A 15,988-nucleotide genomic window follows, 5' to 3' on the forward strand; every position below is an offset into this window, starting at 1 on the left:
CAGGTCATGTGAAGAGACAGCTCCGTGGTCTGTGGGGAGGTTCTCGAATGCAAAAGTGATTTGTCCTTTGCCTGGATGCCAATATCACAATCGGGACATGTGGTTAAATGCGTCAAGAGTAAAACATGACTTACTGAGTTTGGGTTGGGCCACGGTCGACCACCTGGGACTCTGCATGGAACAGAATAATTCACGTCACTTCCACGGTGTAAATTCCCTCCCAGCTCCCAATGGGCAGCAGCGTCAACACGTTAGTCCCCGTGCACGAGGAGTGTCATAATTCATCTCGCGGAAGGTCGAGGAATTGTCGCGAATCGTGGGTCACAATTCTATTCAATGATCAATCCTTTCACCTTGTGTGTCCCGTTTGGATTCTCTTCTTATCTCGTACGTAGTTTGTGCTTGCTCCAGTTGCCTCGCGTGACATTTGCATGTCACTTGCACACAATTTGCACGAAATTAAACAAAAGTTTGATTCTTAAACAGGCCGCCGGACGCATGAATTATGAGCATTGAGCATTGGCATTAACGATGAACTGACTGACGAATCGATTCTCCCGTGCGACGCGGCTCGACGTTACGCAGTGCACTCAGGGTGCTCACCTCCATAGGACACCAGCAGAGCCAATGGTGACCACACGGACGATACAATGCCGCTGTGCACTTTTTTGAGAGCATTTTCTTAAACACAGTTCTTGAGCACAGGTCCAAAGGTTCAGCAACAAACAGTATCATGAAAGTTTTAAGAGGGAAGGGTGTAACACGTGTCTTGAATTCAGCAAGGTAATAAGAGCCTGGATCAAAGAGATGATGGCAGAGGAAATCCAAAGTGGAGCAGTGTGCGAGGTAGGAAAGAAGCAGAGAGAGAAGTGTGGTGACCTGCAGTGTGGTCAGTGTGTGGGTGATTTACAGCCATAGTAAGATTGGATATCGAGGGGCATGTCAGAAGTTGCTATGGATTGCGTCATCACTCCCACTACAGCAGCCAATGAAAGTCCATGAAACATGGCCACCACACATTCACTCACGCAACATGGCGCCTCTGACATCATCACTGTGCGCGGAAGCCGGTCAGTGGCTGGGGTGATTAATCTTTATTTAATGTTATTACGAGTAATAGTGCCAATAATTATATTATTTCACTATTAGTTTACTTTGCTTTTGGACCATCAATGTAAGAATGATGGGTCCTGACCGCCCATTGATTCTCTCCTAACTTTACAAAGCTTAACTCTCTTGACTCGCTTATGGAATCAGGAGTTACGACAGGAGCGTCAGCTTACGCAATTTTTTTAATTGCTTAAGTCGGTCTGTACTCAGGCCCTCTAACCACCTGTTAGTGCACGAAACGAAAGGGCTGTTAATTGAAATTGGGTGTTGCTCACAAGGGAAGTCCTGGCATCCCAGGGCCTCCCAACGAATTGTGAGGAGGCCTCATTCCTGGTCCGTAACCCTGCAAAGAAATAGATCGAGGTTATTTTTGTATGCACAGTGTACATTTTGTATCTATTATATATATAATGAAAGTCTGTCTGTCTGTTCCAAATACAAATCCACACCTTGAAGCTACCGCCACCATACTTGGCAGCGCTACATTTTAAAACCACGCGGAAAACCTTAGCTACAATGGCGAGCTGACATTTTTATACTGGAGTGCCCATAGCCCCCCAAACGTCTCCCCACACGCTCCCGGGACATCACCCTCCCTAACTCAGCACACAATAACCTGGCCCTGCACATCTAACAGTTAAATAACGACCCCTCCTCCTCATAAAGTTAATCTAACTATTGCCATTGATTGACCACCAAAAAACACCGTTGGTGATTCCAATTAGCGGTCAGCCACCGTGAGCTTGCCCACCGTCTCTCCGTGCGCGACAAACAAACGGCATTGACGCTTAAAAAAAAAATGTTGCTATGTAATTTCGTACCCCATTGCGGCACGTCACCTAACATTTATTACAGGCCCCATGGTACAGCAAAATCTTAACAGTTGCTGTAACGCCATTGACCCCTTCTGAATACAGTGATTGAGCCATTCTACATTCAGAAAAGATAGCCGCAAGTACCCGGGCAACGCCGGGTATTTCCTGCTAGTAAATTATACAAACGCTCACTGCGGACCTCAAGATGGGAATGTATTTGTCTCATTGCATGATGCCAAGAGCACAATTACAATGTAATAGGGACACAAAGTCAAACAAAACTTGTCATGTCCCATACCTGAGGCCCCATCGGTCCCATCCCACGTGGCCCTCCAATCCTTTGCAGGGGGCCCATCACAGGGTGACCTGCGGACAGCGGCGGTCCACACGGAGACACACGCAGAGTACAAACACCACCTTTGTGTTCATTTCAATACACTCACCCACTATCACCAGATATACATTTTAAAGTGCACCGACCCAGCGGAGTTCGAGGCCAGGGTTAGATGCTAAATGTCACGGTGCGCATGCAGGAATAGAACCCAGGTCACTGAGAATATAGGGCGCTGTGTGATAGCTATCTCTTTAGTCCTCTGCCCAACAGCAGGTGCTTGGCTTAAACTCCCTACATCCTATCTGATCTTCAGCTACCGTCTTCATTCCCATGTCCAGCTCCCGCTTCCTTCAAGTTTCCAAGCAGTAAATTTATTTTTCTGCCTCTCATGCCGGAATCCTTCCGTCCAGAACTTCCTTCAAAATTAAATCTTCCCGACAGACCTGTTCTTCACCTGAGGACGGCTGCTTGCGTTGTGGCCGAAACGTCGTGAGAATTATTTTATGGTGTTTTATTTTTATTATTTTATTATTTCCCTTCTACGTGACTTTACCGAAAGAACCAAGAAGATCAATCCACACTGTTTGCCTTTAGAATTTCTCTCTACCCAAACCTGCTTTAGAACCTCCCCATTACTTTCCCTTCCCATGATCGTCGTCAGCTACGATCAATCCACTGCTGGATGAATGCCGCCGCCATCTCTCACGATCCTGCGGTGCAACGCTCGACCTGATGCCTCCACCGCGAGCCGATTCCATCGCTCCATCTTCCCGGGTGACGCGCGTCCGAGTGGACACATTCCGTCCCCTTCCACTAACGTACACAAATGCGCGTGCGCTAATTAAATGAGCGCGAGCCGGTGTGTACACACGCCTCTGTGCACATTGGCAGACTCAACGTGTGCACTCGCACACCGTTGGCAAAACACCCGGCGCCACTTGCCAAGTCTGTAATTGACGTCAGCATGGCTTTGTGACAAAACAAATAGACGCGCAGACACCTCCCTTTAGCCTTACACGTCATAGGGCCTTGTGCTGTTCGTGAGCACCTCTTAAAAGACCAGCACAGCACACACTAGGGGTGGTGTGGGCGGCACCATGCCTGGCCGCGTTCGTCTCATCAGTCGTGATGTTTGCACGTCGCATCGAGTACTCATTTAATGCCGAGTAGACCTAGGAGAGGCTCACAACTGGTTCACATAATTGCTACTGTTAGCAGTGGCTGGGAATTGCACTCAGTTTGCCAGCGTCGTAACAGTGTCCTAACCACAGCGCCACACAAAATACAAAGATCCCTCGTATAGCCTCCATAGACTGTAGGGGCAAGTGCTATTCGTGACCACCTATGAAGGCCGGCACGGCACATGAGGGGGTGGGTGACCAGTACCAAGCCCAGGCGCCTTTGTCTCCCCAGTGGCAATGTTTACACACTACACCAGGTACTCATTTGAGGCTGAGTCAACCTAGGGAAGGCCCAGGACCGGTTCAGTCAATCGTCACTGGTGGTGGCCGTGAGTGGGTATTGAACCAGGGTCGCGGGGTTCGTAGGGCAGTGCGCTAACCACTACACTGCTACCCACACGTGGCCACACGTGGCCACCAATGGACAAATATCCAGTGAAGAATTGTATTTTCATGTTAAAATGCACTCGTAAGCTCAGAATACCACTCCAGAGAGGACACAGCAATACCTGCCACGGATGTATCCAGTAATACGGCACGGAGTGTCTGTATCTCTCTCCCACAACCTTTACACCCTCTTCCCTCACCAACTTCTCCCTCTTCCTATAATTTCCTTCCCCTCTCTTCTCAACTTTATCTTAATTGCCTTCCCTGCATGGTTTTCTGTCCAGTGTCCTCTCTCCCCTCCGTCCGCGTACACAGACTTCCCGTCTCTCTCCCCTGCACAGAGGTCGCAACCGGGTACCCGATACCCGTACCCTACCCGATACCCGGCTACCCGTACCCGGCCAGGTACGGGTACGGGTAAGGAATCAAAACCCGTTTGCGACCTTTGCCCTGCATTTCCATCTGCCACTCTCTCGTCTGTGCCCAGCCGCTCACCTGGGTTCCTGATGGGGTCCATGTTGTTGGGAAGGAGAGTCTGCGGGCCTGCGACAGCACCTGGAGGCTGTGACAGAAATAAACGTGATGCACTTCTTGTTGGTGATTGCTTTCAACGCAATTCTTGTAAAGTACAAAAAAAAAATCGAGAATTCTCCAGTAACAACGATGGGAAAATCTGCCAACGCTATGTGTTTCAGTCGAGCTATCCACCTTACTTTCCGCTAATCTAAGTAAATGTGACCAAAGGCGTGGAGGCAAAGGTGCCGTTTAATTTTTTTATGGCCGGATTGATTTGTGCCGTGTTTGTTGCTTTGGCCCCCCGGTCCCATACGTCCACAAGCCACGGCACCTACAGCTGCAAAATTAAACATAATTCATCTAACCCACGACGATGAATTGTATAAGGGGATTGTGGCATTCATAATTGCTATGCTGGTACTTGTTTAACCCAGGTCTCCCTTGGTCTAGACATTTTAGTCAATGTGGTCTATACTTATTATTATCATTATAATACAGATTATTATTTATTATTATACTGAGAAAAAACCAACTCACATGGTTATGCACGACCTACAGACGTGTTCACGAATGGCTTAGCTGTGGCTCAGGCTCAGCTCATGGAATCCAATTTGAGCCAGCTCTCTGAGCCAGCTCCCTTGAGCCAGAGCGCGGCCTGAGCCGAGCCATGACGAAGAATACGGGTCGCCTAAGACTCGACTAGCACGTCACATGTTGTCGTCGGCTAGACTAATACTACGACTAAATTAATTAAACATGACACCTCAATTAACACTACTTTCTAGCAGCCTCTAGCCAGGACAAGTCCAGACAGAGCATGTCGTGAGAAGCAGCCTCTCTTACTTGACCAGGCATCCTGTGGTGTGCTCTGGGTCCTCCTGGGTACCGAGGAGACATGAACGGCTGGAACACACGAGAACACACACACACACACACAGCAGCACGATCAATTATAACAAGAGTACGTATTTTCCCACAAGACTCTCGCCAATACTCCCTGGAGAGCCTTGAATGAAGGGGTCTTAATGGAGTGCAACGTGAAGTCCGCTTTCATCGTTTCTCCACGCAAGAGGAACTCGGAGTGCCAGGAGAAAACCAACGCACGCAAGATCCACCACCCTCCAATGAAAACAGTTGCTGTAACGCCAATACAGTAAAGATGAATGTTGCAGCCCTGAAATTGCTTGTCCGTGCTACTAGTGATGGAAAGGCCTCCACTGGAGGGAGCTCGATAGAACCCCTAGAGAGGCTCGAACTGATGCTTGAGGAATCAACTGATCCATCGGTCTAAGAGTGTGCATTGCCACCACAGAGGGAAATACGGAGTCACTTTCAGGCCTTGACCTCAATTTGCCACCACAGAGGGAAATACGGAGTCACTAGTTCAGGTTATGAGATATGTACACAAGGTAAGATTTTGTGTCTTCACACATATTTGCGTATAAATACAAAATAATATAATTTACAGCCCATTGTCAACTCACCACTGGATGAAGGCCTCCCCACGCGGTGATACGGTGATGGCTTGGGGAGTTATTCATTCGGCAGTGGCGGATTGAACGTGAATGATGATGATGACGATGAAGAGTGGCTTAACATCCAGAAACTCTGAATCAATATTAAACCCACAGATCCAGGTGAAACGCTTTCTATCTCTCAGGGTTGCAGGATTCAGAACACCTGACAACACAATTCACTGAACAACGCATTTCCCTTGAAGCCAGGGAAGCGTTTCCCACTGACCTGTAAAATGTGAAAATGTTGCTGGCGTGCACTCGCCGATCATGGGACCTGAGAAACAGGCGTGGAACGCCCCCTTTGAAATGGATCTCATTTAGAAACATTTGACACGAAAACTAAAGCAACACAAACCCATAATTTGCTTCCTAAAGCGGCTCAAGTTTTTTTTTGTCTAAAGCGGCCATGTTCGTCTAGTGGTTATGACACTTACCAACAAGAAACCATGGGGTAAGTGATGTGATTCCCGCCTGCGCGTGGCAACGGCGGTTTAGCACCGCATCACCCTCGTGGAGGTGGCACCTGAGGCGTGGGCACTGGAGTCAAATAATCGTAGGGGGTGCCAAGAGCGGCGAGAGGGTGGAAGTGGGCGACGTGAGGCGAGGTCGCTACAGCCCAGGCTTCCCCACACCCCAAGCCTCGCAACCCCCCCACCGGCACGCCACGTCTCTCCGAGTTCACCAATTTACTACTCCCATTCAAAATAACAAATTCCACGTGGAACAAGTCCGATGGTAAGGCCATGGTTTGAAATCAAACTCGTACACCTCCGGATTCACAGTGCAATGCGCAAGCGCCCCCCCCCCCCCACCCCCGCACCAGCAGTCGCCATTCACCACACACACATACACTTAAATGTACACACGCACATTGATAACATGCGTACACAAATGTATATACACACACACACCATTTCACCTTGTGGAAAGGCTCAACGCATGAATCATCTTACTTGGAGGAAAGTTGTCAGTGTAAATTTGATTTCTCCTGTAACTTTTTTGTCAAAACATGAGTCGTTCTCATTCCTTTCATGAGCTTCCCCAGACGTTAATTACGCGACTGATTATCACTATGTCTGATTAACGCGTCTTTCCTTGTTCATGTGTCAGGGTGTGAAGCCTCTTTGCCAGGCCGCAACAGTTTGTCTTGGGCACACAGCTATGAAGAAATGTTTGACACTCGGAGCGGAAAATTAACTATTCGTGGATATAAAAATTCACAATTCTGGGGATTAATTTTGGACTGCCACAGTGGTGTAGTGGGTAGCACACTGGACTTGCAATCCACATGCCACGGATTCAATGCCGTGGCAGATAACCCAATTAGTCCATGGGCCAGAGCAGAAATTATTATCAGCATCTTTAGCAGTACCCATATATTTATACGATTAATACGAGTGAATTACTTTTCGATTTAAAGCTTTCACTCTTATTAATCGTATAAATATATGGGTACTGCTAAAGATGGTGATAATACATTTTATTATATTTTATTTTTATTATTTCATTACTTCCCTTCTACGTGACTTTACCGAAAGAACCAAGAAGTGAATTACTTGTCAAACCCACTCATTTCAAATAGTTTTCACATACTTCACTGTTATTGGCCACACAAGGAATTTGCAACCACTCGGGTGACACCGACAAGTGACACGTCTGGCCGGGGCTCACAAACTCAATGCTCAGGTTCATTGAAGCTCCCATGTCATCTCCAGCATAAATGGGCCAACCAGAGACAGTCGATCAGCAGGCCGGGTGCGGTGGGGTAAAACGTGGCTATGACCCGACTTATTCCAAGGCAACCTTGGCCGGAGTGGAAGAGCGGTCAAAATCCCCTCCGAGTGGGAGAGGCCTCTTCTGCCAGCAGTAGCGCCAGCGAGCAAATGAAGGGTGGGTGGGTGGTGGGGGCTGCACCCTCCACCTTGAATCCAACAGAGGGGGCCACACGCCTACAGCTGGGATTGCTTGGCCATCACCCAGCAAGCGAGGGCTTGCAAGCCAAGTGAAACGTCACTCCTAGAAGCATATGCAGCAACAAAGGCGTGCAGTATAGTTAAGGGTCTCGCCATCTGACAGTGATAAAATGTACGTGTTTTAATTGCCTAATCCATACGCAGGAGACGGAATAATATATACAATAATTTATGTGACGTGAATGTTGCTGTTTTAATGCATTGGTCTGCAACAGACCTGCACGTTCTATATATAGAGTACATGAGCATACAGTACAAGCTTACATACTGCATATATTATATAGAGTACATGGCCATACAGTACAAGCTTACATACTGCATATATTATATAGAGTACATGGCAATACAGTACAAGCTTACATACTGCGTATATTAAGCATGTAACAAAACATATCTGTGCTATGGGTCATTGCCTGAAACGTCGCCTATTATATATAAAAAAAAATTTAGGGCCACAGTGTTGACAAATGTGTTGCGTTTGCGTTGTCTTTCCTAATGAACCGCTACCCAATGCAGTATCGTGAAACATATTTGAAGCACTACAGCCATTTATCAATGAAAGTAAAATGTAGTCTTACGCTCCCGATATACGCATAAAAAACTAATATTTACAATGTATGCTGAACAGAACGTGGATGCCAGTGAAAACAGCACAACAGTAGGCCAGCAGGTGCCGCTTGAACTGAACCGTAGTCCTGAATCAGGACCGTTGACCAAACCGCCGAGTGGGTGAAACATTACCACGGCCAACGCCCCAGCGCACGTGGGAGCACTGCCGATCACTGCGCTATCATTGCAGTGACCCGGCACCAGAGTTCAATTCCCGAACCTGGCTTGCGCCTCCCCCCCTCCCGAATCTGGTGCGATGCATCTGAACCAGCAGCTGGGGGCAATGGAGGCAGCCAGGAGAATGCTGTGGCCATAACGCGAAGTAACGGGATAGAATTTGCATTAAACAGAGCGGCGGCATCGTCGAAATAAACTAAAGCGATTTTATTTTTAAAATAGTACAAATATTTTTTTATTTAAAGAGGGAGGGCCCACTGAGCTATATAGCTCTTTTCAGAAGCGACCTGGCCACAACTGATAGCTTATCGAAGTGGCTTATCATCATGTGGACATTTATAGCAGTCAAATACTCTCAACGCGGAGGACCTGAAGAAAAATCCACGTGACCACAGGGAGAACACGCAAACTCCAAATATACAGCAGGTGTCGAACCCACGACCTCCTGTATACCAGGTGAGGTAGTTAACATCTCCTAGCCACCGTGGCGGTAGCGAGATGATCCGACCACACCTCAAGGCGCTGTACAGAAACAGTGGCCGTCACATGTCTTCATGGGGCAGGGTGCATTACAAATATTCTCGCTAACAGCGCGTGCGTCAATCGGGTTGTGAGTGGGTTGGGGGGGTTACAGTGTTTCCTCTTTAACGATTTCCAACGAAGGCTTAAAGCATTAGCTCTGTTTGTCCGTCCGTATGTGTGGAAGCGGGGGGGGGACAATAGCTAAAGGTGAAGCAAGATGAACGAACCTGCAACGTTGTGTTGCTGTTAGGGACTTAGGTTTTAAAAAAGCCGGCCAAATTGACTTCCGTATAAACAAATATGCAAACATGTTTTGGACTGGAACCGGCTGTCTTCCCTATTGCTGATTTGAATCCGTGCACGGACGAACGCGCATTGGGAAGCGTTACGTAATCCACGAGCCACAAAGTCGCGCACTTGTTACAGATACCAGCGGAACGTTCCAGCGCTCAAAGCATGGCTTGCAAATGACTCTATTGGGATGATTAAACGCAACAGCAGCAACGTTGCCCCCCAATGCAGTTAGCATACCAGCCCACGCGGGCGAGCGCGTACGTTTTGTTTACACGGCAAAGGGGCAGCAGTGAAAACCGCAGCATCAAGCAGCTCAAACGCATCAAGCAGAGCAAGCGGAGGGCTCATTTTGGTACAAATGCACCAGCCAATTTATTTAAAGTTAATGCCCTTCATTTAACCGCTGCGTAGGTCAGAGTTCACGAATTTTCAGGGAGGAGGCACTTTCGCGGATAAGACATCATCAGTGTGAGGGCTGCCACACATTTAAAATCCATTGGGGGTTTGACAGCAGCACGACGATGATAATGGGTGGTGTGTTCACTCTTTGTGTACTGTGGGAGGCCGCACGTCAGGGGCCGCACTAAAGGCCACCAGGGGCCGCCAGTGGCCCGCGGGCCTTGCAATGAGGTACGCTGGCCGAGGTGTTCGCGGTTGTGCCGCACCGCTCTCCGATGCGTGCTCGGGTCGTGCCGCGTGCTGTTCGGCGCGATGTCCGACGTTTCGCTCGACAAGCTCCGTGGGAGCTTCTTCGGGAACTCAATTTATTTTCATTCTGACCAGCTGAGGCCCTGCCGACATGCAGGTGTGTTTCTGCTTTTACCCAGAACATTTACTGTACACTGTATTTCACCATTCGCCATTGGGTAAGTGTGAAGTTGAGGACGCTATTCAGGATATTACATGGCTTACAATGGGGCACACTTGCACACTAATGCGCTGGGGAAAAACAGTCGGTGACTGCGGGAAATTAACAACTTGTTTCCAAGCAATCACTCGGATACCCAGCGGCCTAATTTGAGTTCACCATGTTTTGCTTTACTGTCTACGAGTTTCTGCTTTTAAAAATTCATATCAATTGTATTATTTGTAGTTATTATTATATTTATGCTCGTGTTATAACTTTTTCGAATTAAATATTCATGCAGCTTGAAAGGAATGTCGTGGTGAAACATTTGGTGGTGGCCATGAGGACGCTGTGTGGTCGGCTGGTTCAGGACATCGGAGCAAATGAGATGATCGACGCTGGGTTCACATCTGGAATCGGCTGCCCACAATCAACCTGGGTTCTGAAGTGTTGTGAATTGTTGATCTCAGGTCAGTCACCAATGGCTGCACGAACACATTTAAGCCAAATTGTCTCTCTGCTCAAACAAGCACTGGCACAGCACTCACCACCACCGGGAGCCCGAGCCAGTGGTGGAAATTCCACGTTCCTGTGACAGGCGCCAGCCTATACAAAGGACTTTTCCACAAGGTAGTACTCTTTCGATTTAAAGCTTTCGTGACTGCAGGGATTCATCTTCTTGGTTCTTTCGGTAAAGTTACGTGACTTTACCGAAAGAACCAAGAAGAAGGTAGTACTCATTTTATCGCCATGAATAAATCCCCTCTACCTCTGTCCACCCTGCAATCTAAATGGACGCAGCACAGTAATTTGATCGGGGGGTCGTGTGTGGTGGGGTAAATTGTGGGTATTCCCACCTCTTCCAAGATGCCTGGCCTGCACGGAAGAGAAGGCCAAAACACCCTCCAGAGGGGCTCTCCAGATCTGGAGGCCCTTCCGCCAGCAGTGTCGTAAGCAAGACATTTCCGGGGCTGCACAGTTACCCCCTCTGCCTTCACCATCGTTGTGACAGTGATATGGAAATGCCTGTAGGTGCTGTTGGGTGTGGGATCACTCCCACGACAAAATGAGCCTCGTTGACCACGTGGTTCAAACGGCACAGTTGGGATGCGTTGCGATCGACGATGATTTTTTGTTTTAATACCGTGCGACAATGAGCCGCCGGAAGAGCGAGATCAACACGAGCGGCCGGGTCGCGACGTGCGCTAGAGCTGGGTGTGCGGGTTCATTAGGAGCCTCACTTGTCCGTGCGGTCCCATTATGGGGTTGTTGGGTGTGTGGGGAGGAGCCGGGTGCCCGTGTGGAGACATCTGTGAGCCTGGGGGGCCCTGTAAACACACGATTACCATCGGTATTATTATTTCGTAAAAAAGAAACGCACGCTCGCACGCACGCAAGCCGCAATTTTCACGTCTAAAAAAAGCCTCCATTTTAGTCAAATAAACTAACGGTGGATGCTACTTGCTAGGACACGACGCACGATGCAGAAACATGGGCGTTGACTTACAAAAGTAAATAAACAAAAAGTGAAAAGTGCGCCAAGAAGCCCGGAGAGATGCATGCTTGGAATTACGCCCGGATGGAAAGAGGAACGCGTGGATTTCAGACGTCACAGACCACGTAATCGCACTCCCCCCCACCCCCCCCCCCAAATCGAGACCCAACCAAACAAAAAAAACCCCCTTTATTACGGATATTGGTCGCGAAAGCCTACTACGCGTTCAACCAAATTGGGACGTTTGGTAGCTTTCCCACAGGTGGTCACGCCGACACCGCGGCTACCCGAGCAGGCGTAGACCACGCGTGCTCGCGTCTCCCGAGCACGCGACCCGCGTCCCCGGGGGTGCCGTGCGTGGGGTGCGTACCGGGAAGAAGCCGGGCGGGAGCGGTCCGCTGGGCATGCCGTCATTTGGGGGAAGATTTCCCAGCACTGGGCTCTGGGCCGCTGCCGCGGCTGCCGCCGCTGCGCTCTGTGGTCGGACACAACACGGAGGTCTCCACGTCAGCTCGGTCCGACCGCGGCGCGGAGCGTAAGCGACGCTGGTTGTTGCGAGCGCTCGCTGCGACTTGGGAGCGCAAGCCGGCGGGAGGAATAAGAGCGCGCCGGGCTTGCCTCTATGCTACAAATTTGATAGATTACTTGCAAATTTGCTGAATTGGAAAAACCACGAAGCAACTTCGCTGCCCACCGGCAAAAAAATGCCCGCTTGTAGGCCGAAGCGCGTTCACTTTGTGCCGTACAGGGAGAGCTGCAACCGAGAGTCGCCTTTGCGAGCCTGCAGCAGGATTAAGGCTGAGTGTACCTAGCGGAGGTCCAAAACAGGATCGGACACCATTTGGCACCGATTATGTTTAGAGCCAGGAATTGAACTCAGCTTGCCGAGTTCATACTGCAGTGCGCACTGCACCACCGTTCTCACGCACAGATACTGCACATGTGTGCACAGAATAAACACACAGACGAACAGACTGCTGGGGCAAAGGCTCGAGCACCTATAAAGGCCGGCACCACACACGAGGGGGTGGGTGGCCAGCACCACGCCAGACCGCTCTGTCTCCCCGGTGGAGATGTTTACACACCGCACCAGGTACTCAGGCTGAATCGACCTAGGGGAGGCCCAGGACCGGTTCAGATAATCGTCACTGGTGGTGGCCGCGAGGGGTAATCGAACTCGGGTCGCCAAGTTCATAGTGCAGCGTAGCGCTAACCGCTACACTACCGTCCCAACAACAACCGCCACTTGCCACTAAGTGGCGGTGACATCCCCACGGCGCTTGTGCCCGGCTAAGTGCACGTAAGGCCGCGTAAAGTGTCGAACGCCCACTGACAGGATGTCATGGGGCAAACCCAGGTACCATGGGTTGACTGACTGAGATGACTGTCAGATGCACCACCTGTGCCCCCTACTGTGCCAACTTGCTGTGTTTTAGACACCCGGCACTCCGCTCATTGTTGTGAGCAACGCTCCTCTGCCCTCCGTTGTTGTTGGAGGGCGACTGCCTCCAACTGCCCAGTAGCGTCCTTCACGAGCCTCCTCCACAGAGGCCGATCTTGACACCGCTGGTACCGGTCATCGGCAAGTCCACTCAGCTCCACATCCTCCTGTACCACGTCACTTCATCTCTTCTCTAGTCCGTGCGACGCCCGTTTAGCCTCGATCCGGCCGAACAAAAGCTGTTTAGGCAGCGGTGGCTGGGCATGCGGGCTACATGACCCAGCCACTGATCCCCACACACACACGCATATCCACGTCTTTTTTGGATGCGTGCCACAAGTTTTAACTTCTTTAGTTAAGCATAACGATTAGTTTGAGTTGTTTCAGGTGAACTACAGCAGGTGCGGAGTACAATTAACACACACACATATATAAATATGTATTGCCTCATGATCTGAACGGTTTGTTATAGGCCTTAACTTAACTTCCTTCGGGCTATATCTTAACTACCACATTATCACGGCCTATCCTAGCTGTGTATATGCTTGGATAGCCTGCCAAGATACCCCGAGTTTAAACACAAAAGTAAGTTTTAAGAAAAGTGATTGTTATCCTAATTAATGGTGTGTAGGCCAATATCATCCAACTCAGCCCACATGAAAATCTGGTTTCATCTCTTGTGGGAGTTTATTTATCTGTGTGATGCTGGCATGGAGCCACCCAGTCACTCTTGATTTTGGAACACCTTTCAAATTGCTCATTTGACTATGTTTCACAACTTTGGGCCACGTTTCTTGACAGCAGCCAGCGATTCAAAAGAATGCGTCACCATTACTCCGAGGGGAAGGTTGAACGCTGTTCTGCGATGCTTCAAACCCGTGGTTCAAGGGGGTCGGTGACGCGTTCGCTTGCTTGTTGCAGATACGGTCAGAGCATGCGTTATACATATATATTGTCCGGTCTGGCGCAATTGTAAACAATATTGGAGAAAATGAATATATCGACGTTTGATAATGTACCAGGACATTTAATATAATATTTGTGGACCGTTTCTGTATCCAATAATTACATTACAGTGCTGTAGACATTATTCTTAGAGGCGGTATATTATAGTTAACCTAACAGTACAATTCATGGAATTCATTTAGCTAGTTATTATAATTGTTTATTTATCTGTGTAATTTAAGTTGTTTAATATAGTGCTTTCATTTTACAGCGTTGGTGTGCTTATTTTAATGCCGCTTCAATCTTGATTTGAAGCTTTCGTGACTGCAGGAAACCATACTCTTTGGTTCTTTCGGTAAAGTCACGTAGGTAGACAACATTGAATAAAATAAAAAATAACACATCACGACGTTTCGATCGCAACACAAGCGGTCACCCTCAGGCGGGAAAAAATAATCCAGCAGCGGAACTGTTGGCTGGTTCAGAAGTTCCACTCCGGCGATTTGTTTTTTCCAGCCTGAGGACGAACGCTTGTGTTGCGATCAAAACGTCGTGATATGTTTATTTTTTATTTTATTAAATTTTTCTACCTACGTGACTTTACCGAAAGAACCAAAGAGTATTATTAATACCACTTACGTAGCTAACTACGCGAGTCAACAGCTGTGTTTTATAACTTCATTTTGGAACTAAATTATTAAAATAGTTTTTACATTACTGCACATTACAGGGCATGACCTCTCCGTGCGGCCGGAAGGGCTTATTTGACCATACTTCACCACGCTGATCCGTGTGGGTTGGTCAAGTATAAACGTGGGAGCATAGAAGTACTGTGCACAAATGCATTGTGATGCACTGCCCTTTGCTGCCCACCGCAGCCTCTCCAGTCTATGGCCGATGACAGCCGACAGCCGTCAGCCACGGGCGGTCTCCTACTCACCGCTAGCCAGGCTCGTGCCTGCTTAGCTCGCGAGATCGGATGAGTTCCGGTCCGGGTTAGACTCGACCCCAAGAGGCATTAACGAACAGAGGGCCCAAGTAAACACAACAGTTCTGTGTCTCAAGCGACAAACCACCTCAGTTACAAGTCGCTTCTCCACGGCTTCTCATATCGAGCCACGTCGATGTCTCCCTGCTGAAGCGCTCAGGCAAAACTCAGACCCTACTGGCGGCCTTCAGCCAGTGGTGGATACAAGAGGGAGGGGGTGGTACCTTATTGATAGGGGGAAATACATTTAATGTTTTTTTATTGTATTCATGTTAGGGCTCAACTTAAAGTTTACAATTTCAGGACCATCCTGCAGTGTAAAGTGCACATCGCGTTTCTAACGCGGAGATTTGTCTCCCCAAGAGTACGGTCAGTGACGGCTTCCGATAACGTAGTACATATTTTATCTACCCAACACGGATGATGAGCCGAGTCGACCCCCGACTGTGATATGAACCTTTCCCGATTGCGAGCCGACGCTGCAAGCAACGAACAACATCGTCATCATCATCGCTCCCCCCACACCCCACCGGCTGGAGAGAGCTGTCGACGATCACACCCAGGCACCCTTAGAGGGGGCTCCGTACAACACGAGCTACGATGCTCTCCTCGAACTGACGGCGCATTACCAAAACGCGCACCGCGCGCGCGGCTGTGACCCGGAGTCAACACAACGTGCCGAGGCGGGGTGGAGGACACTAAGTACAGGGGGGAGAGACGCAGAGCACAAACAAGGAATTTGCCAAACACGTCAAGTCAACGATGGTTATTATAATAATTTCATTACCCGAGAGACCGATGTCTTTATTTAACCACGTGATATCCCACCGCAACGTC

General features: G+C 49.0%; 1 protein-coding gene across 5 annotated transcripts in view; it reads right to left on the bottom strand.

Annotated features, from left to right (window-relative positions):
* The window catches only part of LOC133352063 (single-stranded DNA-binding protein 3-like), a 159,015-nt gene that overhangs the window by 12,080 nt on the left and 130,947 nt on the right, over window positions 1-15,988 (bottom strand). For 3 of the 5 annotated variants that reach the window (XM_061567794.1, XM_061567798.1, XM_061567793.1), the window contains 7 exons: window positions 12,148-12,252; window positions 11,524-11,610; window positions 5,187-5,246; window positions 4,323-4,389; window positions 2,224-2,291; window positions 1,386-1,453; window positions 135-171 (listed from right to left, as the gene is read on the bottom strand). In XM_061567794.1, the coding sequence (XP_061423778.1) occupies window positions 135-171; window positions 1,386-1,453; window positions 2,224-2,291; window positions 4,323-4,389; window positions 5,187-5,246; window positions 11,524-11,610; window positions 12,148-12,252 (492 nt within the window). The remainder of the gene's footprint in view (window positions 1-134; window positions 172-1,385; window positions 1,454-2,223; window positions 2,292-4,322; window positions 4,390-5,186; window positions 5,247-11,523; window positions 11,611-12,147; window positions 12,253-15,988) is intronic. The other 2 variants (XM_061567795.1, XM_061567796.1) reach the window with 2 other exon arrangements.

The sequence above is a fragment of the Lethenteron reissneri genome, chromosome 39, assembly GCF_015708825.2.
Source record: "Lethenteron reissneri isolate LAM-NWPU_2019-01 chromosome 39, ASM1570882v1, whole genome shotgun sequence".
Classification (NCBI taxonomy): domain Eukaryota; kingdom Metazoa; phylum Chordata; class Hyperoartia; order Petromyzontiformes; family Petromyzontidae; genus Lethenteron; species Lethenteron reissneri.